Source organism: Miniopterus natalensis, chromosome 9, assembly GCF_054644295.1.
Source record: "Miniopterus natalensis isolate mMinNat1 chromosome 9, mMinNat1.hap1, whole genome shotgun sequence".
NCBI lineage: Eukaryota > Metazoa > Chordata > Mammalia > Chiroptera > Miniopteridae > Miniopterus > Miniopterus natalensis.
The window spans coordinates 24,088,673-24,115,781 of record NC_142089.1 but is presented as its reverse complement, the minus strand read 5'-3'; the positions used below and the strand labels follow the sequence as shown (position 1 = coordinate 24,115,781).

At 55.6% G+C, this 27,109-nt stretch overlaps 1 protein-coding gene across 1 annotated transcript in view; it reads left to right on the top strand.

Annotated features, from left to right (window-relative positions):
* HIVEP3 (HIVEP zinc finger 3) overlaps positions 1-26,382 on the top strand; it is a 45,193-nt gene extending 18,811 nt beyond the window's left edge. Inside the window, exons 3-6 of the mRNA XM_087820843.1 lie at positions 12,714-12,889; positions 19,077-19,163; positions 23,523-24,376; positions 25,576-26,382. Of these exons, the coding sequence (XP_087676969.1) occupies positions 12,714-12,889; positions 19,077-19,163; positions 23,523-24,376; positions 25,576-26,382 (1,924 nt within the window). The remainder of the gene's footprint in view (positions 1-12,713; positions 12,890-19,076; positions 19,164-23,522; positions 24,377-25,575) is intronic.
* Positions 26,383-27,109: the final 727 nt, after the last annotated feature.

Genomic DNA, 27,109 nt, shown 5'->3' with positions numbered 1-27,109 from the left:
GAGCAGGGCCTGAACTCCAAGCAGAATTTTGGGTCTGTGCAGTGGACAGGTGTAATCTGTTACCATGGGTGGCTTACAGACCAAAGGACAGCCCAGCTGGCAAGAGAGTTGGGAGAGGTGTGTCCAGCAGCCAGCAGAAGACAGATTGGGCTAGAGCAGGGCAGCAGGGGCCGGCGTGCCAGGCAGGCAGGCTCCCAGGAACATGGTGGCAGCAGACAGGGCCCAACACAGGAGCCAAAATGAGCCTCAGGCATCCAGGGAGAAGCCAGCCTGTGAACGAGGCCTGATGACCCACTGGTGAATGCGGCTGGCAGGCTGGGGCCAAAAGGCGGGCAGCCAGGGACTGAGCAGGTCTTTGGGGGACTGGAGCCAGAAGCAGGCAGGGCAACTCCCCAGGGAAGGTGGCAAGGAGTGAAGGCAGCTGGCAGGGGCCAGGAGGGCAAAGGAGGCTTGTCCACAGGCTGCACTGTTCAGCTTGGGGCAGGGAGGAAAGTGTTGTTGGGGCCAGGTTGGGTGCAGGCTGATTCAGAAGGAAGGGGGGTCAGTAAAGAGGAGGAGGCCAGTTCCCACAGACTCTCAGAACGTCAGCAGATCTGGCAGCTTGGCTGCCTCAGTTCCGTCTCTCAGAAGTTTCTGGGACTGCTTAGCTTGCAAGCTCAGGACCAGACTCTAAGAACCGTGATTTTCCTGAGGCTTGTAACCAGCTGGTGGTGGCACTCTGTTGACTCTGGTCTTTTACCATCACAGCAAGTGGTAAAACCCTACCAGTGAGGAGAGCAGCTGGGGGCATGCATACTCCGAGGTCAGCTGTAGGGAGGGAGGACCCTGTGGGGCTGAGCAGGAGGCCGTGGCTTGAATGGATCTGGACCAAAGGAACAAAGTTGCTCCTGGGGAGCCAGCCAGAGGTTGAGCAGTGGCGCACGAGCTCCACTGGGGCTGGAGGGAGGCAGCAGGGCATGGACTGGGGCCACCTGTCCCCACCAGCAGCAGGAGAGCATTCCCCACTCGGACTCCCACAGGGTGTTTTCTGGGGTCTGGTGCTGAAAAGAGCAGAACAGTGACCTATAATGTCCCCTCGCTGGCCCGGGCTCTCTTCCTTCCCCCTTTCAGGGGCTAATTGCACCTTTTGTCTGCCCCATCCTCCTAAAGGACCCCTAAGGGTCGGCCCTTACCCAGGTGGAGAGGCTGTTGCAAATGTGGTGGGACTCTGTCTGCGGTCCAGCAGAAGAGGACAGCATGCTTGCTCCGTCCTTACCAAAGGGGGTGCCCTTCCATCTCTTCTTTGGGCCTCCTGCCCAGCATGCTGAGGAGGGAGGGCCCTCTCTCACTGAAAGCAGCAAGCTGGGCTTCCCCAGGCGCCCTGGGTTCAGGCGAGCTCTGGCAGGAGGAGCCCAGCCTCATCTTTCTCTCTACACCAATGATGACACTGAGATGTTTGGATGGGGATTACGCGCTGGGTCTCCACAGGAGGCCCAGAGTGAGGAGGCAGTTGGGGTCCCAGTGCACTCCCATGGCACCTGGGCATGCTCTCAACACACCTATTAATTTGGGGGCAAGGGGACACTGTCTCTCTCCCCTTGAAAAGTGATTGTGTGCACACACACACAGTGCTTCAAATATTGGGTCATCCTCCCAGGAATTCCTCGCACATCTCATTCCTTCCCTGGACTCCTGGGCACTTGACTGCTACCCGCCTGGCCTGCTTCACAGGTTCTCTGTGTTTGTAGTTATCTGGGTAACAGCTCCCACGGGCTGTGACTCAAATGTTGGGGTGATTTCAGGCAACACCTAGACAAATGCTCCTTATTTCATTGTCATGTTCTATTTTCATGTGTTAGAAAAATGTAGCCAACACGTGAAACCTGCGATTTCGTGACTGAGTCCTTGGGAGGAGGCAGTGGTGGGGAGGAAACCCAAGCACACGCTCAGGCAGGCCTGTCTCTGAGCTCAGACGCCTGGAGAGCCCAAGGTGTGGGTCTCTGGTGTGGGTTCCCACAGTCAACCTGTCCTTCACAGCCCAGGTCAAATGCCCCCATTCCATGGAGCCCCCTGATCTGCCCACCTGCCACTGCTTGCTAGACACCATGCCTCCTTCCAAACCCTGACATTTATTATTTTCTGTTTGGTTCAGATAATGTTCAGCCTTAGAGTCCACATGCAGGGAAATCCGTTTAATAAAATCTATATATGGGCCTGGCTGGTGTGGCTAAGTGGTTGAGTGTCAACCCATGAACGAAAGAGGTCACTAATTCGATTCCTAATCAGGGCACATGCCTGGGTTGAGGGCCCAATCCCCAGTGGGGGGTGTGCAGGAGGCAGCCCACCAATGACTCTCTCTCATGGATGTTTCTATCTATCCCTCTCCCTTCCTCTCTCTGTGCCTCAGAGTTTAGTTTCTGCATTTCTAAACAGGGACAGCTATCTCTACCTCACAGGCTGTTGTGTAGTCAGGAGGCTGGAGGACACTTCAGCATCACCACCACTCTCAGTAAACACTGAGTATCCGCAAGAAGTGTTAGCAGGTTCTGCTCTCTTTCAGCCGTTTCGAGCTGATTCAGCGTCTCATCTGGACTGCACTCCAGCGGCAGGGTTGCCTTCTTGCTGCCGGTTGCTCTGAAAGACGCTGCACAGGCTGTAAATAGCAGTTGTAACACTTCCCCAGCTGCTGGAGCATTGCCCACAGGCTTTCTGGAGACACTTCTCTGTTGACTCATTTCTCTGCTGGGCGCTGGGCCTGGTGCAGGGACGTGCGTGGGGAGCAAGTGGTCCTCTGTAATGAGGTCACGCTCAGCCACAGCAGCCACAGCCCTGCTTTGGAAGACAGGAGTCTCAGGTCTGTGTGACCTTGGGCAAGGCCCTCACCCTCTCTGGGCTTCTGCCACCTTGTTGACCCTGCAAGGCATCCAGGCTCAGAGGATGAGCACAGGCTCTCCAATGCCTGGGTTCTCCTTACTTAACACCTCCCTGTATGGTCTGTTCTGAGGATAGAGCTAGACCCTCTTGATAGCTGCCTCTGTTCTGTCTCTGGAGCCCTCTTTATCAGCTCCCTGCCTGATGGGAAGAGCACTCCTGGCTTTTCTGTGCCCTAGGTGCACTGCTTTCAAGCTGAGGGAGCCTTTTTCTAGCACAGAGAGGGGTGAAAAGAGTTAGCTCCACTCATACCCTCCATTTAGAGGGGCTTGGCCCCACCTGCCTTCTCCCCAGCTGCCCTCATCCTGCACACTCAGAAGGGACCTCTGGTGACCACTGATGGAGATGCGGCCTTCATCCCCTGGACTGAACCCTGTTCCATCTGGCAGTCCCCCTGCCCTACTGCCCACCGCCCACCCCCCATCTGTAGTAACAGCAGCCATTGTCTATGGAGGGTCAGCTGTGCCCAGGTACAGAACTAAAAACTAAGCAACTCATAGCCATTGGCCCACAGGCATTGATCAGGCACCTAGTGTATACACACATTTCATCAGCTATGACTGTAGACAGCCTTGGTCAGCATCCCCTCTGGCTGCTGTGCCCACAGCCCCAGAGGGGTGCTCCCGGAGCACAGCTCTAACTGAACAGCTTCCCCTCCTCCACTGCCAGCAGGACACAGGCTGGGCTTTTGTGCTGGCATCTGAGGCTCTCCTACCTCAGCCTCAACTTGACCTTCAGCCTCAACTCCTGCTACTTATAATACAGAAATAGTGCCAAGGCGTCCACAATGTAATTCCTGTGAGAAGCGCCTACCGCAGAATAAGCACTCGACAGATGACGGCTGTTTCTATTCCGTGGTGAAAGATTGCACCTCCGACCCTGGCTGACTTTCTTCTTAGTGGCTTTTAGTGCAGAAGAAGACACATGTTCACTTTCCAGGATCTGGTCAGTCCCCACCTGGGCCTCTTCTTCTCTGGGGAAGAAGGAAGTGAGACTGGAAGGACACTAGAGAGAGGAGGCCATGGTCTTGCTCCAGGCTGGCTGCTCCAGCCCCACCTGAGGGCCTCTGCCCGCTGTGGGTCATTTTGTCTTAAGAAAGACAACCTGGAGGGGTATGAGACAGTCGGGGGAGGAATCAGGAATCCATCCTGAGTGAAATTGTTTGAGGACATGGAGACGTTAGGCCTGGAGGAAAGGAGTCTTGGGTAGCGTAGCATCCTTCTTTACAGAGGGCCTGTGGGAGAGGAGTTGCACTGGCCAGAGCTCAGACTGTGTGGGAACACAGGTTGACAACGTTAGCTTAATAGTCGGAGAGCTATCTGAAAGTGGCAGGAGCTACCTGGGGCACTCTGAGACCCCAGTCCCAGGATCTGCCTAAAAATAACCAAATCAGAGGATGCACAAGGCTCCTCCCACTCAGGAAGTAAGAAGTTGTAAGGAGCTTCCAAGCATGAATGTTCTGTAACAGTAATTTTCAAATTGCTTTTAAATTCACAAAACTCTCTTTTACACAGTTTAGTTTACGTCAGTGCCTACTCTGAGAAAACAGCTCAATGAGGGGGTGGGGTCGTGGAGGGGCCCAGAGCCCCACTGCTCCGCTTCTGGCCTCTTCATCCTGAGCACAGTTGGAAAGCTATTGTTCCATAACCTTGCAGGTCACGGCCCACTGCAGGCTGGAGCAACTCCATAGAATGTCACACTTAGGGAGTCCACTCCTCTTTGGCAATTTCACTTCTCTGAACATTAGAGGCCCAGCTCCCTCCCTGATCTTCCTGTCTAGTCGGAAGCAGGGCCGTGGCTGTGCTTTTTTGACCCGAGCTGGCTTCATCCAGCCCAGACTTAGTGCCTGCTTGGTGGTTCTTAGGCATCTGACTTGGTCATTCGCTCCACAGCATCTCCACTTGTCTTACCGGCTTCTTTAGACTAAAAAGCACCTCCTGTTTTTAGAGCTGGGCTGGGTCTCAGACCCCTGAGCCGGGCTGTTCTTCTAGAATGAAAAATCACAACACGAAAACCTAGGAAAGGCACAAATGCAAGCCTGCGAAATGGACAAGGACCTAGCTTGGTGGTAGGGTGGCGGGAGGAGTGAAAGAAGACTTCCTGACCCGCTTTCTCCTCCCGCATCTGTCGGGGCTCCCAACCTCTTGAATCTGTCTTCTCTTTCTTCTAGATCTCACCTCTGCCCTGCTTGGGCTCCGCACAATTATAACAACTCTCTGGCCCCAAGGTCTCCGGGCCCACACTGTCCCCCATGCTTGTCCAGAGGGGGGCTCCCAAAGCAGGAGTCTCACAAATCAGACCCAGCTCATCCACACGGACCTGGATGAAAGGCATTTCTTCTGCAAAAACCACCTCAGACCCTCCTGCTGCTCCTCCCCGATCATCCATAGCACTTTGTATATTGTCTCTATGACAGTTTCTCTCTCTCTGTTTTATGATCTTTTAAATACCTGTTACTCACCCTTGAGACACAGGTCAGCATCTTATTTAGCTTTGTATTTCTGACCCTGGCCCAGCCCCAGCCTCAGACCAGGCCTTAGTAAATACTGTTGCGTAAATACCCAGAATACTGCTTAGAACAGGCCCACCACTGGTGCGCCCGGGGCTGTGCTGGTGTTACCCGCGTGCTGTGGAATTCCTGGCACAGCAGGCCTCTCCCTGGGCTGCGTGTTCAATGCCCTCACCCTGGATGTAGTGACATGATGTAATTTATGCAGAGTCCTGACAAAGGAGGGTCTGGGATGTGCCCAGATCTCAGTGTGAGCCTCCCCTGGGACCCACAGGTCAGCCTCCCCAGTTCATTTTTCACCAAGTTGTCCTCTTGACAACGGAATATTTTTAGCAAATCTAGAGCTCAGTTGGCTGTGCCACCTAGCACTTGCTTCTCTTCCCACAGGCATCCCAGACAGCAGCATGTCACTATGGCCAGCTGGCCGGCTCACTGTGGCTGGACCGCCCAGGGTGCAGTGACTACAGGGAACCGACCCTGAGCCTCACTTCACAGGACGCTGGCTGTCCCCCAGAGCGGCCTCAGAGCGCCGGGGTGCGCAGCTCATCACACCTTCCCCTCACATTACACTCTTATACCTCGGGTGCATGCCCTGGGGGAGGCTATATTTAGCAACAAGGTCATAATAAATCAGAAATTTGGTAAACCTTTAAAATATCCACATTTGGAGGAGAGGTGAGAGTTTTATGATAAAATATTAATGATATATGGAAAGGTCAATAATATACATGCAGAACATCCTCATAGAATCGCAGATTAGAAAGGTGACTTGGAGGCCACTGAGTTCCTCCCCTCATTTAAGAGAAAAATGCATCTTGGTGGAGAGAAAGGTCATGGGCTTGAAGGGCAGACATGCCCCTGTCCGCTGCATGACTTTGGGAAAATTACTTTGGGATAGAAGTTTAGCTAGCTCAGGGCTGGATTGACCACTCCTATTTTATTTCACTTAAGTAGTGTTTTTTAAAGCAGGCAATTTCAAGCCTCAGTCAGACTTGTGTGGCAGCGAAGCACCTGAACCTTGTAACAGACAACCTGGATTCAAATTCTGGCTCTGTTAACATACTGGCTGTGTGACTTTGGGCAGGTTACTTAACTTCTCTGTGACTCCATTTTCTCTGTGTAAATGAGGATGACTAGAGCCCCTCAATTTAAATGAGGTAATGCCTGTAAAGTCTTTAAAACAGTACTTAACACCCAGGAAGACCTACAGAAGGGAAAGGGCCCTGCCTTCCAGCTCACTACATTCCCCCCTCCGTATGCCTCCTCTGCTTGCTCAGTCATGTTGCCAGCCCACCCCTCTCCAGAGCCTTAACCCTCCAGTTGGTCAGGAATAAATCTATCTATTTATATTTATTGGAATAAACATGGGATATATAAAGAATAAATATATCCATTTTACAGCACTGTTAGAGGAGTAAACAAGCTAACCCACCTAAAGCCTGTTCTAGCAGCATGCTGGACGTGTCATGGGCATGAAATACTCATCATTCTCTCCTGCTTTGGGGTCTCCTAGCCTGTTCATCTGGCCTCTTAGTGAGCAGTGCTAGTGACGGGGAGCTCACTACCTCACAGAGCAGCTTCATTGTTGAGTCTGTCATATGCAGAGTCCAAGACCACAACTCATCCATCACCTTGCCTGAAATGCCATTTAGTTTCCACCACATTCTCTCTTCTGAAACCTGGAGCAGAGAGATGTGCTGGCCCCTCTGGGAACTATGCACTGAGTTCCAATGTGCTTCACGGAAGCTGCAGGTTTCATAATGCCTCCAAAGGGTCTAGAGCCACAACCGGAGTCATCATATGCTGAATATTCATTGTCAGGCAGCTCAGTGTCTCCAGCTGCAGGACTGGATATGGGGCTGAAAGCAGATCATACTGTGTCATATGTAAGAGTGCTGGGGTCGAATTTGGGTCCCAGTTCCTGCTTGTAACTTTCTAGCTGCCTTGTGACTTTGGCCAAGACATTCAAACTCTCTGTTTCTGTTTCCTTCTCTGTTAGATCAGAAGGAAATAACTCCTCCTGATCAAAGGGTTGCTTGAGATTGTTTCTTTTCCTTTAAGTCCACAAGCCTGAGAACTGCAGCGTAAGAATGAAAACAGATCCAGAAGATCTGGCAGCTCCACGCCCCTCCTGGCAGCCTCACTCATCTCCTGACCCATGCTGGCAGAACAGAAAGCTGCTTCCCGGGCGGGGTCTAGGACCCCTGGTGCCGCGGCCATGGTCAGAAGGCCCAAGCTCCAGCCCTGCCCTCCGGAGCCCCCTTGCTGCATGGCCTCAGGCCTCACAGCCCTAGACCTCAGGCAGTCAAGCTGTCTAGTCTCAAGGCCCTTCTAAGACTTGGAATTTACAGAAACAGCTCTTTTTCTTTAAAAAACAAAACCAAACATTGTTTCCTAGACTGGCTGACACCCATGGCTTGTCAGGGCAGCAGAAGACAGGCAGCTGGTGAGGTCAGAGAAATGGCTCCTATCCTGGGAGTCAGATGCTCCCAGGCCAGCAGTGGGCTGTCCTGCAGCCGCCGAACAGGCAGAGGGTCGATCACTTCTCCTCCTGGGTAAAGGGCAGGCCTGGGAGGCAATACCGCATCCTAGGGGCACCACCATGGTTTTCTGGTTTCCTGCCCTGGCTCTTTTTGGGGCATTTTTCTGCATCTGTCAACACCTGCAGGTATCACCCAGAATTGGCAGCCTTTCAGGAAGGGCTGAGTGGAGAAGATGCCAGTCTTACTTACCTGTGGTGTTGCAGGCCCCACTTTGGGAATTTGGGAGAAGGAAGGTGCTAAGGAAATTGTGGCCTGCGTCATCTAAAAGTATGTCTGTACCAAGTCCGTGCAAGGACAAGGTGCTAAGTGCAAAAATGGATGACCTTGGCCATGTCATTTCAACTCTTTGGGCCTTGGTTCCCTTTTCTGGAAAATGGGGACAGTAGTAAAGGGTTGATGGGAGGACTGAATAGTGTCAGGCATGTGAGACACATGGTGTATCTAAGGGCAGCAAAGATTGACTGTTTCCAGGGAGGGGAAGTGACTTGCCCAGGGTCACCCAGCAAGTTCAAGAAGAAGCGAGAACTCCAACCCAGGTCTCACACTGACCTCTACCGGATGAGCAGTCATGCCTACCGGACAGTGAGGAGTGTTTAGCCAGTCTGTCCTGGTTAGGAAGGGCTGGCTTTGTGCCACATCCTTGGGGAACCCACAGCATTGGGTTGAACTCATGTTAAGGGGCAGATGGAGTAGGAACGTTAAGGCTGAGAAGCTGACTACAGCAGATCTGGGGAAAGGAGGCCTTGGCTTGGCTCTTTTCTGTGCAGTGATGACAATGAGCACTTGCTGGGTATCAGGCCTTGTGCTAGGCCTGGGGTGCACCAGTGAGTGAGGTACCCATGGTCCTGTGAGATGTGAGGTGCCTGGAGACCACCCAGGGAGCTGCTGAGGGGGCAGTTGGGTGTACAAAGAGGTCAGAGCTGGAGGGAAGACTGGGAGCCACCAGTGTCCTAGTGGGAAGTCGGGCCTTTTGCAGGGGAGCTAGTCTAGGAGAAGAAGAGTGGGGGTTGGAGCCTGAGGAGCACCCTCATGGGAAAGGGCGGACAAAGGAGGAGCTTGCAAAGGAGACCCCATCAGGAGAGAAGGGGGTCAGCACCCCGTGCAGAGTCCTGCAGAAGGTGGCTGAGAAGGGCTGGATAAGGCAGCTGTCCTTTGGGTTTAGCAGCCTGTGACCTTGGCAAAGACAGGTCAGCAGGGCAGCTGGGCTGCAGTGGGCTTGGAGTAGGGGTGATGAAGAGGCAGGGACAGCCCTTTCCAGACTTGGGCTGAGAAGGGGAGCGGAAGGGAGTAGCTGGAGTGGGTGGGGTCCCAGGAGGCTTTGGGGTTGGTTGGTTGGTTGGTTGGTTGGTTGGTTGGTTGGTTATTGAAGAAAACTGAGTTTGTGTCTGTGATGGTGGAATGTGCCAGAAGAGGGAGGCCTGAAACTGCTGGGAAATAGGTGAGGGCCTTATAAGGTGGGGCCTCTGCTCAGGCAGGAGGGGCTGGTCCTGAGCTGCTGGAGGTTGGCCTCCGGCGGGAGGAGGGTCCAGCCCACACTGGACAGTGTCTCATGCCTGTCCCCAGACTGGGCCCCTTAGGAAGCACAAAGTGGTGCAGACCCCAGAACCGGCCTTCTAGGAACAAGAAGTCGAAGGCTGTGGGCCGTCCAAGCAGGACTGCCCTTCCCAAGCCAGGGCCCCTCAGTGGCCACCCTCCTCCAGGTGTCGGTGGCATTGACCCTGGCCTCTGCCTCCTCTTCATCACATTCTCTCCTGGTTCCCTACCAGGAAGCCTCAGCTTGGGGACCGGCTTTTGGTGCCATCTTTCTGCTCACTCATATGCCTGGGTGCCTGCCAGGCCCTCGCACTGTCCTCTTCTTGTTTGCATACTTTCCCTTGCTGTGTGCTGGACACTTCTCCAAGTCTTTCTTGCAGGCATCTCACCCTGAGCGGTAGAGAACCAGCGTCCTGCCTCGCTTCTCCCCCTCCCCCCCCCCCAGAGCCCGCAGATGGTACCATGCGAGCTGGCCAAGTTGAAAACTTGGGTTCTTGGTTTCTCCCTCATTGTCACCCCTGCAGATGGCTGCCAAGGCCTGTGGGTTCTACACCCAGAAGCCTCTCAAATCCCCATCCTGGAACTCGTGCCTCATACTAAGTCTCTCCTCCTCCACACCACCCCCACAGTGCCAGTGACCTCTCTTCTCTTTGGGACTTTATCTTTAAGACAGCTTTGATCAAGTCTGAACTTCTTTGCATGGCATTCAAGGCTGATGGCGATCCAGCCTGTCCTGCCTTCCTGACCTCATCTTCTCTCCCCATCAAACACCCCAGGCCTTCCAACACTGCGCCTATGCTCCTGGGGCCCTGCCTGTGGTCCTCCCTTCTGTCATCGTCCTCCCGCCCCCCTCCCAACCACCGTGCCCCGCCCAACCAGGCTCCCCCTTGTGCTTCCCTGCTGGTTGTGGACACTTCCCATGGTGTGGAGGCCTCTCCCCTTCCCCACCGAGTCAGGGTACCACATTAAGGCTCAGAGTCCTTTCTCCGCGTGCGAGTCCCCATTTGGGAGGACTGTGGTATAAGCTTGTTCTGGAGGAAGAACTGAGGGGTCTCAGAGCAGCTGCACTTGATGGACTCTGTAGAAGTCAGGGCAGCTGTGGGCCAGTGGGAGGGACCTCATGGCGCCCACTATGGCAGTGGAGTGAAGGAAAGGGGAACACTGAAGGATGCCATCTCGGCTGCATGTTGGAGGGGAGGGGATGCCACAGACCCCGGACCCGCCGAGCAGGGCCAAGGGGAGGTGCCCAGGTAGTGGCAGTACCCCCAGTGCAAAGAGGAGACCAAGCCATTCTCACTTCTTTCTTCTGCAGCTGGCAGAAGGGCACCCCATCTCAGACTGGGTCCTGGGGCACAGGAGGACATGGGAATTGAAATCCAGCTGTGGGTAGCTGGTCTGGGTCCAGGAAGCCTGCTGCATGGGAGTGAAGTGCTGTCACTGGGAGGCAGATGTCCCACGTGGGCCCATAAGGCACTCTTCATAAGAACAGAGTCATTTCTATACCCCCCCCCCCCCGATAGCCTTCAGTTTGTCCCCTTGAACTCGAGACAGTGCTTTGCCCTGAATCAGGGAAAAGCTGGCCCCCTAGCCTGAGGACTGGGCACCTGAACTGACCAGTCAGGGCCTGTCAGGGGGAGAAAGGGTGGCTTAGGCAACTTGTGAGGCATCGGTTGGCCAAAGCTGAGGTGACAAAAAACAAGATCCACCTGCACTCATGGATAGCGGTCCATGTGTGAATGCATGTGTGAGTGTGTGTGTTTGTGAGTATGAGTATGTGGAGTGTGTGTCACTGTGTGAGTGGGGGGATTGGGTGTCTGTGAGGTGAGTGTGTGAGTACGTGTGTGTGAGTGTGAGCATGGGGAGGAGGTGTGTGTATGTGAGTGTGTGTGATGGTGATCACTATGTCACTGCCTGCCAACCCCACCCATAGTCCCCTCTTTCCAGCCCCTTCTGTGCTGTCACTCAGGGTAAGCTGATGGCCCCGCAGAGCAGGACTGGGTCCCAGCTGCTATCACTTCCTCACAGTCTCCCAGCCACCTCCCGCCCCTCTGCACCTGCCCCAGAGCTTGAGCTTCACGCCACCGGGCAGGGGCATGCTGTAGGGGTGAGTGGGGACACGGCAAGCCTCTTGCTGGGTTTTGGAGGCAGGCTCAGCAGGCTGCCTCCCAAGGCAGCCACCATGGGACCTCCAGGCCTCATGAGTCAGAAGGCTCTTCTGGAATTATGCCAGGATCCCCTCCCTGGACCCTGAACCCCACCCACTCAGGAGACTTGCACAAATATAGCATTAGACCAGAAAGGCATTTTGGTGAAGATGGTATTGAGTGGGCCTCATGGGTTTCCTTTTAAGTGGACATAAGAGCTTTCTGATTCAAGTCCAATAGCTTCAATGGCCCTGAGGCCCAGCAGGTGGGCCGGCTGCCCCTGGAGGCTTCTGAAAGCTGTTAGCACTTCCCACCATGACCCCATGTGATCCCCGGAGGCCAGAATCTGGGTCCTGAGAGCTTTCAGCTCTCTCAGATGAGGTGGGGAGAGAGTACAGGGCTCCTGGTTTCCAAATTCTGAGAACAGAGAAGGATGGCATCCCTCATTCCTCCCCTCACACGAGGGCCTGGGCAGCTTCCTAGCGACTGTTTAGCACTCATAGCCTTTGGGGGAAGTGGACAGGCTTTGGGGCAGGCAGGTTCAGATCCCCGTGCTATCCCTTTCTGGCTGTGGGATCCTCAGGCTCTCAGGGGTTCTTCCTTGTGATTGTGGTATAATTCAGGCACAGTGCCCAGCACAGACTGAGCGATCCATAAACGGTAGCTGCTAGAACCATGGCTTTTACCTTTTATTTATTTTTTCTCTCTTTGTACTCCGGTGGCCCAGAGTGGCTGTTCTTTGTGGGCAGAAGCCGGTGCCAAGCTGGCTCTGGAACAGAGATCCCTCTGCGAACCTGTGGTTTCACTTCCCGGCAGGAAGTACCAGGGTCTGCTGCCTCTGGGAGGGGAGGAGGGGGCAGCCCCCAGCCTGAGGGGCAGAGCAGATGCAGGGGTCCATGCTGGATCCCCAGGGTGACTTGACCCCATCACCCACCGTGGTTTTCTCTGGTCCCTCGGCCTCGTCTCCCAACGTCTGTCACAGGCTGGATGCAGCTAGGAAGCGCGCACATCTTCTGAGGTGGGGACCTGCCTCTTCTCCTCTGTTTCCTTTACCATGACACCTGTTGCTCATAGGTACAAATCAAACGAAGAGTATGTATATGTGCGAGGCCGCGGCCGAGGGAAATATGTTTGTGAGGAGTGTGGAATTCGCTGCAAGAAGCCCAGCATGCTGAAGAAACACATCCGCACCCACACTGACGTCCGGCCCTATGTGTGCAAGCACTGTCACTTTGCTTTTAAAACCAAAGGTAAGAGACAGTCAGTTGGGCGCTGCCCCTGCCCGCTACAGGGAGCTCCCCTCTGGGAGCCCCAGCACAGAGCTCAGGGGCCCAGACCTCTCGCCTGGGGCCTAGGGCACCCCCACTTCCTGCACTCCCCGGTGGCAGAGCAGCTGGCTCCAGGCTGGGCAGTGGCACCCTTGGCTGCCCCAGCCTATCCCCTCGGCTCCCACAGGGCCCCTGCACCTGGCACTCCCCACCGCCTGGCAGCACTCTTGTACCATCCCTGGTTTTTATTTGCTCTCATCACCTGTTCCTTTGCATGTCTCCTTAGCCCTCTATCCACCGACCTGATGAACTCCAGCATCCACACTTGTCACTGCCACGCTTGCATTTGGAAATCCATTCCACCCCGAGCCACTGAACACACTCGCATAGTCACTTCTCATGCCAGAGTTCGCCCCTGCCTCCACCTCACTTCACCACTCAGACCATGTCCTGCTCTGCCCGGCTTCTCTGCAGCTCTCAGTACAGGGCCCGGCTCTCCCCAACCTGGACTGGCAGCCCTGTTGTTCGGGCCCCAGGCCACAACCTACAGCAGGGTCAGCTCAGGCCCTGGCAGGCAGCTGTGAAAGGAAGAAGGACTGGGTATTGAGGGCAGGCATCCTGCAGCTGTGATAAGAGATGGTGGTGGCCCGGCTGCTGCAGCTGCCCAGGACCCCCGTGCGGATGAGTAGGGCTGAGTCCATGATCCAGCTCTTCTCTGCTCGTCCACAAGCTCTTCCTGCAGGACCGGCAGGGAGCACTGCCACTTCCTCCTTGCAGGCAGAGGTGACTTGGAGAAAGGCCTGGGGCTCTCGACACCCTGGTGGCTTCAGCCTCTTGTGCTTTTCAGATTCTTGGGTCAGGTTCTGGCCAAGAGGATCCTGCTTTCTCCCTTCTGCCAGCCCCACTGGAGCCACATGGATTTCAGTGGCTGAAACTCGAGAGCAGGCTTCCCTTTGCCAACTGTTGACCTTCCTTCTGTTGGTTAAGTTGCTCCCAGCGAGAGGTTGGGCAGCAGTTCTGAGGGCCACGAAGCCTTCCTCACCTCCTCCTCCTCTCCTCTCTCGCCCTTCGGTTCTCTGTACTAGTCGGGGTGGTTTATCACATCCCCTGATCACGGCCTCATCTCTGACCAGCCGCCTGTCTCTGGTCTCCTAACCCCATTAGCCGCCTCCCGCCTCCTCTGCCCTCTCGCCATCACCCTCAGTGGAGCTCAAACTTCCCTGCCAAGGCTTGTGTTTGGATGGAGGTGCCTTCTCCCTTCCTTGTCCTCAAGCTCTTCTCTCTTGGTGTCTTATAAAGAGTGTCCCAAAGGGTGCCCGGGGAGGGTGAATAGGCCTGGAGCCCTGTCCCCTGCCCCATGTGCATCCAGCCCGGAGGCCTGGCCAGGTCCAGGGTGGCTCCACCCAGCAGTCCTCAGCCCCAGACATGGGCTCTATCCCCCATATGTCCCCTACGACCCCACTTCCTCTGGCCTCAGGCAGCCAGCTGGGACGTTATGGAGGAGGAAATGGGAACTGACAGTTTAAATAACAGTCTTTGACTCTGAATGTCAAAAATCTCTCATCCAAGCCCCCCTTGAAGGTGCAGAAAGTGGGTCCAAAAAAAACCAGAAGTGACTGTTAAAGGTAGAGCTGTCACAGAACCCAGGCCCCTGCCTCGTGGGCCTCACCCCATCGTGATCCTCTCAGTGAGCACCTCCCCCGTCTCTGGTCTGAGTGGCAACATCAGGTGGCCCCTGCTCCCAGGTGCGCTCAGGGGCCATACTGTCCTGTTCTCAGTGTGAGGGGCCCAGTCCTGAGAGCACCTCCAGCCCAGGGCCATGCAGAGCTACCACCACCTGGGAGCTGTCACCCTGCCATGCGAGACCTGAAAAATCCCTTCGGCCCCGGCCCCAGCCAGAGCAGTCTCTGGAGGCATTCCTATTCACCTCCCTCTGCCTTTATGAGAGTAAAGGTCAGGTCTTTTTCTGCCAGGTCTGAGGCAGGCCTGGGCCCTTCACAGGAACATGGTTTTTCTGAGCAGTGCCTACATTGGAAGCCATTGAACCTATCTGCAGTCCCTCCCCGTGTCCCTGTGAGCAGCAGAGCTCTGGTGTGTTCAGAGCCCGTAACCTGAGCAGAGGGGCTGCAGACCCTCGCACGCCCAGGGGTGGATGCGTGGGTGTGCAGGCTGTGCCCATGCTGCCCTGCAGCCCAGCCCAGGGGGCTGTGCTCTAACCGGTGATCAGGGAATGCGCTGAGCACGCCTCAGATGCTCACGGAGGCTTCCAGAAGACAGCACCTTCCAGAGCCAAAGCAGTGAGTGAAGCAGAAATGGTGGAATCTCAAACTCTGAAACCACAGAGAGGGGCTGGTTGGGCATGGGTTGAAGCAGAGAACGCTCACTCTTGGCTCTCTCTGCACATCGGGGGGTGACGGAGGGGGCAGGATGCCAAGGCTTCTGTTCCTCTTTCGGCCACGTATCTTCCTTCAGCTGTCACTCAGATACCACAGGCCCCTCCTCTCATGATTTGAAGCCCCCCTCAGGCTGCCTCCATCTCCCCCCACCTTTGGACTCTGGCCTAGCTAAGCTGTGGGAGAGCTGAGGCTGGGCCTGGTGGTCCTCAGGGCCGGCCGTCACCACCACCTGACTGCTCCCAGGCCTGGAGAGCCCTCCTTGTCCGTCTCTGTCTGCCTGTCTGTGTCTCCGTCTCTGTGTTAGACGTTGTGGTGGCAGCTCAGGCCCCTGGGCACTAGCTGAAGGGTGTCTCAATGGGTGGGGCTGGGAAAGGCCCGCTGAGATATTCCTGTGGAGGTCTGGGGGGGCTTCTGTTTCCTCTTCTCAAATGACTCCCAGAGGCCAAGGGGGTGGTTTGCACCGATCGCCTCAGGGGACAGAAATGACAGTTGTGGGAAGGCCTCATGTCCATCAGGCTGCAGGGGCAGAGGGAGGACTGTTGCTCAAAGCTGAACCTGGCAGACAGGGTCACCAGCTAATGCTCTTTGTGGAGGATCTGCCTTCCAGACGCCCATCATTTTCACCCACCTGCCTGTCCTCCTTTATTCCTGACTAGGCTTTCTGACTAGGTGGAGGCAACAGGGAGGCTGGGATGACTAGGAGAAGCTGAAGACTCTGCGTGGCAGCCAAGGCTCTGCCCATTGACAGAGAAACGATGTCCAGGCTTAAAAAGACACCTGTGGCCATTTGGTGCACCTCGGTCAATTCACGGAGGAGACAGGCCCAGGAGCAGAAGTCAAGGAGAGCACTGATAACACTCAGGGCCGCTCCTCCAGAGTTCACTCCTACAACCCACACAGCCTGTCCAGGCAAAGTTGCCTCCGACTCCCTGCCTCCTCCCTGCAGGCTCCAGGGCAGGAGGAGAGGAAAAGTAGGCCTCCTGGGGATGTCTGGTTCCTTCTCCTGAGAGCCCCTGAGCCCAGATTGAAGGGCAAAGCCATTTGCATCTCAGCACTTCTCTCCTCCACATCCAGGGTGGCACATGGTGGAGTCCTTTGGTCTCAGGAATGAGTGGTTGTATGGGGGGGTGGGGGGTACATGCTATCAGAAGGAAGAAGACCCCACGTGATGGGCGTCTGCCCCCTACCAGGCACCCTCTGCTGCCACTCTACATGCTATCTCATCTGACCAATGACCCTGAGAGGTGGGAATTTAGAGTTGCAGAAACTGGGGCTTGGAAGGTTAAGACACTTGCCCAGGAGCACACAGCTAGCAAGTGGCAGAGCCATCAAGCTCCTAGACCATCGTGGTTCCATCGTCCATGTGGAGAAGTAAGGCCCCTGGAGTCCTGAGAGCTGGTTCTAGATGGAGTTCTGCACCAACTAGCAGTGTGGCTTCGGCTGGCTGGTCCACTGTGTTGGTTAACAGGAGCCTTCCCATGGCATCCCAGCAGCTGAGACAGTTGATAATCTTGTCTAATGGCATCATCAGCACTGGGACCCAGAGTTAGAGCAAAAGCAAGAAACCCTGGGCCTGGCGGGGGTTGGAGTACATGGTCTGTGAGGTTCCTTCCAAGACTTTGCTTCTGTGATGAGAAGAGCGTTTCCCACACGTGGCTGTCGTGCACCCATCGTGTGCTCAGGATATAACTTGGTAGAAGAGAGACCCAGACCTCCCAAGCAGAACATGTACAGGAAATAATGTCATAGCCAGAATAAACAGTGTTCACAGTCCACTGTGCTCTGGGGAACTCGGGGGGGGGGGTCGGTCCCAGAACCTCTGGAGACAGTTTGTATCTCTGACCTGTGGAACACCCCAGCTGCCTTTACCACCCCTGACGTCCTGTTCAGGCTTCACCTGCCCGTGATGTTGGGTAGGGATCATTGCGAACCCTTTGGCCCCAGGATGACTCTGGAAGCTGTGACTGTTCCTGCTTTGGGTAGCAGTAAAAGATCTAGGTTTCTGTCCAGTTACAGGAGGAAAATCAGAGTTGGGAAAGAGACAGTCATGGACTATGACTAAGGGAAGGAAAGAGAAAAGAAACAGTTCCTCTTCCATCCCTGTTACCCTTGACCTCCACACTTCAAGAAATCCCAGCTTGCGGATCCCATTACCCTCTCAGCAAAACCTAAGGTTTCCTTAAGACTCTCAGAATGATTAAGAATCACCCTTTGGTTCATCCATAGGCTTCCTCCCTACTCACCTACCCATCCATCACCTACTATTTATCCATTTATCCCATCCTCACATCTAAGAGTTTGTCTTCCTATCCTTACATCTTCCCATTTGTTTTCTCATCCTACCTGTTCCTCCGCTTCTCACAATTGTCCTCCCACCAGCCCATCCTTCCGTCCGTTTTCCCATTGCCTGTGGCCTCCCGCGCGTGTGTGCCCTCAGGCACCCACCCACGGTCCAGCCCGCCGGTTTCCCATTCATTCGTGTCTCTAGCCTTCCGTCCAGTTCTCCACCCTCCCATCTGCACTGGCCAATTTCCCATCTATCCTTTCAGTTATTTTTTCATCTAATATTTTATTCCCATCTACCTATCCATCTACTTATCTAATCATCCAGTGTCCCATCCGTCCATCTTCTTCCTTTACTCTGTATTTCCTCTCATCCATCCATCCATCCATCCATCCATCCATCCATCCATCCATCCGTCCATCCACGAGTCTTTCTCTATGCATCTGTTAAGTATCCACTCTTCTTTCTTCCATCCATCCATTCAAACTCACCAGTTATTAAGGTTAGCGAGACAGAGCACCTAACTCAGGGAACTTACGGCTTATAGTGTGAATGACCTCATGGAAATGTAGCAGCCCACAGAGCAACAGTGAGCATGTCGCAGTTCGGAGGTGGCTTCTGGGCCCAAAGGGACGCTGTGAGGCCCTGGCCTGCATCACCCTGGCAGGCTGGCGGCGCCCTGCCTCTCCGTCCTGAGCACTCCTGCCCACAGGGCGCTGTGGCCTGGGAAGTGCTGAGCGCACGTGTCGGGGGCGGGGACGGGGTGTTGCTACCTTTGTCCTGATTTCACAGAGCAGCTGCCCCTGCTCATCGGCTGTGGGGCTGGACTGAGCACTTGAGGCAGAGTTAGCTGCCCCTTGATGATTCCGTGGGCATGGAGTGGGCAGAGCCTTTGCCCAGCCTTTTCACCTGTGTCTGCACTGCACAGTGATCTAGGGGAAACTGAGGCCCACAACATTACTTCTCTAAGGAAGTCAGGGCTTGGGCCCCAGCCTCGTGGCTCCCAGTGGGCTGCCTTAGAGGTGTCCTCAACCAGAAGGGCATCCTCAGTCCCCAAACCATCATGTTGGTTAACGGGAGCCCTGCTGTCACCCCAGTACTTGAGATGGCCAAGCCCATATAATCTTGTTTGATGAGTGTCACCAGCTCCTGGGCCCAGAGTTAAATCAAAAGCAGGCAAAGCCTATTGCACGAGATGTCTTTTAATTTCTTTTTTGTTTGTTTCTTTAACCAGCATCTCACTTTCTCATTATACCCTGTGTCCCCTCACAGCCCACCCCACCCCCAGCTCCTGTATGCTGCCTTGAGCGGTGGCTGTGGCTGCACCTGCCAGCTTGAGTACAGGACCCTACCCCGCCCCTGAAGCTGGCAGGGTCTCAGCCGGTCTGAGAGGCCTGGCCTGCCAGCCAGGCGCTGCCGCTGGGTCCCCTGGGCCTGCCCTGGCCCCTGCCCTCCAGCCAAGCCTGAATTTGTTCTTGTTCCTTTCCAGGGAATCTGACTAAGCACATGAAGTCGAAGGCCCACAGCAAAAAGTGCCAAGAGACGGGGGTGCTGGAGGAGCTGGAAGCCGAAGAAGGTAACAAGTCGCCATCTTTCCTTTCCCCTCCTCTCCATGCCCCTGCTGCTCCTCTGCCTGCCCCCCTTACCATCCCCTTCCTTTCTGTCCTCCCCCCCCGCCCCTCCTCTCCCTCCCCTCCCTCTTCCATACCTTCCCCTCCAGTTTTCCTAACTACAGGGCGGCAAAGGTTAAATTCACAGAGTGATCGCCCCATCTCATACACTGAGAGTCTGTGCTGTGCAGCGTAGCTGTTGTGCGTTACGATCTACCACGTGGGTGGAGTGTCTTGTGCTGCAGGGTGCTCAGTGAGTGTGTGTTGAATAAATTAATACATGAGTAATCTTAGTCAATGTTGACAGCACCCACTATATGTCAGGCATGTTCTAAACATATGCCATTGTATCTCAGCAAATTATCCCAGCAGCTCCTCACCGTGACACTGTAAAGTACACACCCTTACAGATTCCACGCCCACACTCCCACCTACACACTCTGGGCAGGGGACTGACCCCTGGGCCTTTTAAAGCTGGAGGCTTCAAGAGAGCCAAAGCCAGAGCTGTCGGCTCCCCCCTCCCATCCCACATCCCAACACCACATCTGGTCGTAGCCCCTCATCAGCAAGAGGCATATTATCAGAGGGGACGATGAGTCTAAGGCAGTGGGTCGGGCAGGACACTGCCCAGCATCAGTATCCAAGGAGAAGGCCATAAGGATTTGGGCAGGTGGACAGGCGGACAGTCCCCCCAACAGGGAGGCCATAGGCATGCCTCCTGCACTTGGCAAACCTTTGACCAGATTCCCTAACATCAGAATCAGAACTTTGTGTGTGTGTGTTTCTGCTTTTGTTTTTCTGATTTGGGGCTGTATTTGCAGTCTTACAAATGAGTTAGATCATATTTTATTTTAGGTGAAATAAATCACCTTTATTGAACAGAATACGATGAACTTGGAGCTGTTCCCCCAAAACAAGGAATGGGGTTACCATACTTATCAAGAATGTATATCAGGCCACTTACAGATGTCTCACTGAGTCCTCATGACTGGTGGTGGAAACTTGTGTTGCCCTTTTTAAGTTGAGGAAAGGAAAGCTCAGACGGGTAAAAGCAATGCCCAAGGTCACACATAAATGTTGGCTCCACACCACCCCAATGCCTGGTGGGCTGGACAGGAGCCTGAGCCCTCCCTGTGTGGGAAGCAAAAGATTATGACTGGCACCACACAAGGGTTCAACTGGGGGACCTTGGGCTGGTCTCTGCCTCTCTCCCAGCCTCATTCTCCCAATGAGGCCAAAAGGATGACCATACCACCTTTTCTGAGGGAGAAATCAATGCATTCATTACTGAAATAATATCTGAGCACCAGGCCTGTTCCAGGCCCTCTTTTAGGTGCTGGAGATTCTGCAGTGAATAAGCATAGCTCCTGTCCTACATTCTAGAGGAGAGCTAGGCAATGAAAATGTGTATTGGGCAGGGCCACTGGGTATAAAGCAAAAACTGTTAAGTGAGGGGCTGGGAAGTGTGGGGAGGGACCTCTGTTAGGATGATGCGAAGCCACTTGGGGTCTGGGAAGGGCTTTCCTTGTAGAGGGATCAGCAGGTACAGAGCCCCTGAGGACCAGAGTTGGAGGGAGATGAGGTCAGAAAGAGCTGAGGTGGTGAAGGTCAAGGGACGACTTGGCTGTTGGGTGAAGTGACCATCTGACTTTCCATGACTCTGGCCGTGTGCAGAGGATGGCCGGTAGGGGGCGCCACTGGAGGCAGTGATCAGGGCTGAGCACAAGTTGGCTTGGACCTGGTGGGCTGAGTGGAGGTGGGGAGAAGTGTCGGATTCCACATACATTCTGCAGGCAGAGTCAATACCTTTTGCTAACACGCTGGGGGTGAGGTTGGTGGGGGACATGGGAAAAAAGGAGCCAAGGCCGAGTCTGAGGTTTATAGCCTAAGAGATTGGAAGCATGGAGTTGCTGCTTCCCACGAGAGGAGCAAGTCTGTTAGACACCCGGCGGGGATCAGAAACACAGCCTGGGAACGACCGCCTCCCGGTGGCCAGGCCGCGCCGCAGCCCGCCCCGGTGGCGAGGAGGTTGAGCGCCAGCGCCACCTCGCGGCCGAAGCCCGGGAGCGCCCTCGCGCACTTCATTCCGTCTCCGCGTTCCCAGGGCTGGGAGTCTGCAGGGATTTGTGGAGCCTTGAAGGTGATCCCAGCAGCGGCCCGCAGCTCTCTGAGGGGCGCTAGGAGTGGGTCCCCCGGATAGGGGCATGCCGCAGAGCCCTGCAGGAGCCCACATGTGGGGGGCCTAGCGAACCCTGCGCTGGGCGGAGGACCTTTGACTTCCATCACCCTGCAACGGGTGTCTCAGGCAGACCACCAGCCTGCTCTGAGCCTCAACAAACTCATCCTTAAAGAGGATCCTTAGGAGTCTTCCCTGCTGGATATCAGGAGACCCTGGTCCTGGCTCTCCCTCTGATCTCAACCGCGAGATGCTTGCAGTGCTGGCTGTCTGCTGAGGTCCTGGGTACTTGAGATAATAGCTTAGGGTTATCGAGACCTTACTATGTGTCAGATCCTTGCAATCCTCCCAACAGCTTCATGTGGTGGCTTTTATTATTCTTACCCCCGTTTTACAGATGAGAAAACTGAACACAGAGAGAAAGTAAGTTATCCAACATCATACAGCAAGGAAGAGGTGGAGCTGGGATTCAAACCCAGACCACTTTCTGCTTCTTGATGCATAAAATCACTTTTACACTGGCAGTATGACAACGCAAGAGTTGTAGACCTTAGTTCTGACTTGGCCACTACCCCTTGGGTGACCCGGGACAAGCCCCTCTTGCCCCCCTCTAGGCCTTTATTTCTCCATATGAGGGTGAGGCCAGGTGAACTACTGAGGCTGAAGCAGGCCTCCACTAAAGACTTAGGCAGGGAAGAAAATGCCTGGGGCAAAACTGCAAAGTGTGTTTTGCACCCCTGCTCCCTTCCACGCCCCTGCTCCCTTCCACATCCCTGCTCCCTTCCATATCCCAGTTCCCTTCCCCTCTCTCATCTTCAGCTCCCAGCTGCCAGGAGACTCGGCCCTTGGCTCCATGGCCCTCCCTTCACCTGCTAGCCCCAGCTCCACCCCACAGTTTTTTACCTCCTGAATGCCCACTGTCATTCATTTCATGCATTTTATTGCTGCATATTGAGCTATTTGGAAGCATGAATGCTGCCCTTTCTGACCCCTGGGCATCTTGGCATGATGGGGTTCAGAAGCCCCGTTGCACCGGTGGCCTGAGTCAGCTTGTGTGTCCAGTTCTCTTAGTCAGTAGTGGAATGGGTGCTGGTATGTCTGAGTGAGGTGGTGGGACTGGCGATGAGCCTGAAGATGGGCGAGCGGGACCCAAACCCTCAGGAGCCTGCCAGGTGAGCCAGATGTTAGTGGAGCTCTCCCTAGAGTCCTGATTGCTGCTCATTTCAGAGATGCCCAAATGAGACCTGTGTCGCATTAGAGGTGACTGAGCTGGTTGGGGCTGCCCTACCAGAAGCCAGACTAGGAGGCTGATATTTCAGAGCTCCAGTCTCCCCCACCCCTCACTGGGAGCAGCTTAGGTTTCTGCAAGCGCAGCAGATCCTCTGGACAGGAGCTGCTAGGATGGGACACTGCTCTAGAAGCCTGAGGCCAGTGTAGCCCAACCCCCAGAGGCTGGGACCTGTACCTGCCTGATGCCATTGTGCCACCAGCAGTAGCCTGGCCATGGTGACAGATGTGCGTTTAGACTAAACGAGACTCAGGGCCACTGGACTGGGCAGCATGGCTGCTGTGTCCCAGAACAATCATTTCGTCACTGTATTAAGAGTGAGCATAATTACTTGAGCCCTCACTATGCGTTAGGTGTGCATTTACTCTCAAACCCTGTGCGGTGAGACTATCCCGCTCATTTGACAAAGGGGAGACTGAGGCACGGCAAGGTGACTTAGCTTGCTCATAGTGGAGCTAGCGCTGAAATACTAATGAAAAAATCAAAGCAACAAAGAGAGGCGTGGTTCACCCCCAGCCCTACTACTTACCTTACTTGGGCAAGTGACTTAATCTCTCGCACCTCGGTTTCCTCATCTGTAACATGAAGGTGAGCGTGGGGCCGGCCTCACAGGATGAGGGGAGGCTAAATGAATCCATGCACGCGAAGCCCTGAGAGCCGAAGCTAGCACCTGTAGACACAAGGTGATTTTGTTCACCGTGATTATTTACCAAGTGTTCCAGTGTTTGTCATGTCCCTGGTCCCCTCAGTGATCCTGTGCCGTCGCCACGGCCTCCAGGCTTAGTTGGCTGGTGAGGACACTGGGGCTGAGAGAGGAGCCTGGGGCCAGCTGTGACCGGGTCCCCTGTGTTTGCCCCGCAGGAACCAGCGACGACCCGTTCCAGGACTCGGAAGGGCGAGAGGGCTCGGAGGCGGTGGCGGAGCACCAGTTTTCAGACCTGGGGGACTCGGACTCAGACTCGGAGCTGGATGAAGATGAGGAGGAGGAGGAGGAGGAGAGCCAGGACGAGCGGCCGGGACTGGCCCCGGAGGCGCCCCTGCCCTGCACGCCCGCCTCGCGCTCAGCGGCCCCCTCCCCTGACCGGGGCCCGCAGCCTCCAGAGGCCCCGCGGGGCTGCTCCGCGTCCAGCCAAAGCATCCCATGCCTCCGCCAGCTGGGACCCGCCCTTCCAGGCCCCGCAGACAAGGACACCAGCTCGGCCCTGGGCTCCAAGGCCTTGTCCCCGAGGAGGCCGTGGTCCCCCAGCAAAGAAGCAGGCACCCGCTCACCACTTGCCCACAAACATCCACTAACCAAAAGCGACTCTCCCCAGCGACAGTCACCGGCCCGAGAGCCGCAGGCCTCAGCGCCGAGCCCGCCTGGCTCCCACGGTGGCCCTCTCCCTTATGGGTCTCCAAGACTCGAGCTGTCTCCTCCCACCCCCTGCCCCTTGGGAAGGGAGCTGCCCCCTCGAATGCATCTTCCCCCCGGACGCGAGGGCACCACAGACCCGGCCCCCCCCAGACACTCGCCCACCAGAAGCTGGTCATCAGTCCAGGCCGAGTCACCATCACGGTCAGTGCTGCCGGGAAAGTGGGCCCTGGCTGGGCCGGACAGCCCCTCGGCCGGCGAGCGCGGCCCACGCTCAGGGCTGGCCCCGCGGGCTCCCTGCCGGCCCGCGCCTCTACCTCACAAGCTGCTCCGCAGAAGCCCCGAGCCCTGCACCTCCGTGTGGGTGAGTTCTCGCCCCGCGTGGCTGGGCCACTCACTCCTCCCCAGGGGGTGGGGGGCTGCAAATTCTCCCCTCCCTTAGGCTCCATGCCTGGAACTAAACACCCCTGCTGGCTCCATGGTCACTGAGAACTTAGCAAATATTTACAGGCCACCTTCTGTGCGGGTGCCTGAAACCCGTTAATTTAGCCTCAGAAGCAGCAGAGCACAGGCTCGGAGCTGGCCTCACGCCATTCTCCTCCTTCCCCATCCCCATCCCGTGTTCTCTGAGCAGATGGCAGAACTTAACCAAAATCATCACCTCTTCAACATCACTGTCACCAGCACCCTCAGAGATATCACAGTCAACACCATCCCTGTCACACCCCCAGCACCACTGTTGTCCCCATTGCCAGCACCATCTCAGCATCATTACACTGCAGCCTAGCATTGCCGCTACCCCGTCAACCTGGTCAGTGTCATCACGTCATTGTCAGCACCCACCACTGTTGTCACCACCATCCACCTCTCCACCACCATCACCACCCAGCACCATCCCTCCACCACCATCGCCATCCAGCACTGTCCTGTCACCGATGCTGTTGTAACCCCCAGCACTGACACCATCCTTGTTAACCTGCCCTTACCTTCCAGCATCTTCTCTGTCACCATATTGTCGTGACCTAACACCACGCTCCACCACCAGCAGCATCAACACCATCATTCAGAGATTCGCTCTTCTGGAGGAGCATGATGTAGGAGTCTCTCCTTGGTTTTTAATTTTGGGGTCACATTAAAATTCCTAGTGGTGGTGAAGGTCCAGAGCCTCCAATGGGAACTCATGCCCAAGGGTAAAGCTGGGTCAAGACCATTTTAGGAACAAGAGATTCAGTAGAACCAAGATACTGGCCAGGCACGTGGGGCCAGTAGCACCTCATCTCACCAGGGCACCTACCTCCTCTGCAGACGAGCATGCTGGCCAGAGGCATGACACCCATGGGCCTGAGCATGCGCCTGGTCAGTGTTATGTCTGGGATGGCCCATTGCAGGGAGGGCCCAGCACAGGCTGTATTCTGGGCAGGGGACTAAAACTCGGTTCTGGCCCCAGTTCAGCCCAGACTTGCTCTGTGATCTCAGGCAAGTCCCCCTCCTCTTCTAGGCCTTGGGGTGGCCATGTGCCCAGCGTGTAACCTGGCCTTACCTTGTCTTGTTTTCTGACCGCAGCAGAAGGCCGAGTCCCGAAGTCCCTCCTGCTCACCTGGCCCTGCTCATCCTGTGTCCTCCCGACCCTTCTCCGCCCTCCACGACTTCCACGGCCATGTCCCGGCCCGGACAGAGAACATCTTCAGCCACCTCCCTCTGCACTCGCAGCACTTGGCCCGCTCCCCGTGCCCCTTGATTCCCATCGGTGGGATCCAGATGGTGCAGGCCCGGCCGGGGGCCCACTCAACCCTGCTGCCAGGGCCCACCCAGGCCTGGGTCAGTGGCTTCTCCTGGGGTGGCAGCGACCTGACAGGGGCCCGGGAGGCCCAGGAGCGAGGCCGCTGGAGTCCTACTGAGAGCTCATCAGCCTCCGTGTCCCCTGTGGCCAAGGTCTCCAAGTTCACGCTGTCCTCGGAGCTGGAGGGCAGGGACTACCCCAAGGAGAGGGAGAGGACGAGCGGAGGCCTGGGCAGACCTCCTGACTGGGAGTCCCATATGGCTGTGTCTGCAGAGTCTGCATCCACACACAGCCCCCCCAACCCGCCCGAGACCTCGCCCCGGCCACCCCAGGGCAGCCAGGCAGAGTCCTGGAGCCCCTACGTGGAGTCACCACACACGCTGGCCAAACCCCCCACCTCTGCAGCTCGGCCACTGGACTGCAGCAGCTCCATGGGCTGCCTGGTAGAGGCCTCCACTCCCTTCCCAGCCCAGAGGAGGAACCTTTCTGGGGAACCCAGGACTGGTCAGGGCTCCCCTGAGCCCTCAGGAAGTGGGGGCCCCAGGGCACCTCCACACCAGCCCACCGACAGGGGCCCTCCAAGCACTTAGGCTCCCTCTCACAGCTTCAGCATCTGGCTTCTGGTGTTCGGCAACAGACGCTTCCAGCCAGCTTCTCAAATCATCCCGCTCTCCCGGGCTCCCTCTCCTGTCTGTCTGTGTGTCCAAGCAGCTCCTGCTCAGCCCCCATCGGTTGTATCTTCCCATGTATGCAGTTACCTGTGCCTTTTTCTATACCTTTTGTTGCTTGAAAAGAAACAAACAAAAACATACACACACATAAAAAAAACCCACGAGGAGTTTGAGGCTGTGAATATTTTGTGCTTTTTGGAGAAAGAGTGTAGGTGGGGCCTCACGCTCCGCCCATGGGGTCAACAGCCGCCCCCCAAGGCTGGCAAGAGGCAGCCGTTTGCTGAGGGAAAGGGGATGCACTGAGGGAGAGAAAAAAAACTTTTAAAAATATATAATTAAATGTAAAAGCAAGCACTCCTATGTACAAATGTGTATGTCCTATTTATTGCCACTTTATCCCACCCCAGCCAGTGGCCCCAGGCAAAGGGGCACAGACACAGGCAGAGAGATCCCACTCAGCCTCCATGGCCAAGCCCAGAAAACGCCAACTTCCTTTTTCCCAAGAAAAAGAAACTCTTTTCTTTTCCTAGGATTTCAACACAAAATTATAGCAGGTAGAAAGTAGTAATGAGCTGGTTGGTTCTCCCAGGGCTCCCAGATGAACAGGTGGTCTGAGTCATGGGCTTTTCCTGGCATTTGACCAGTG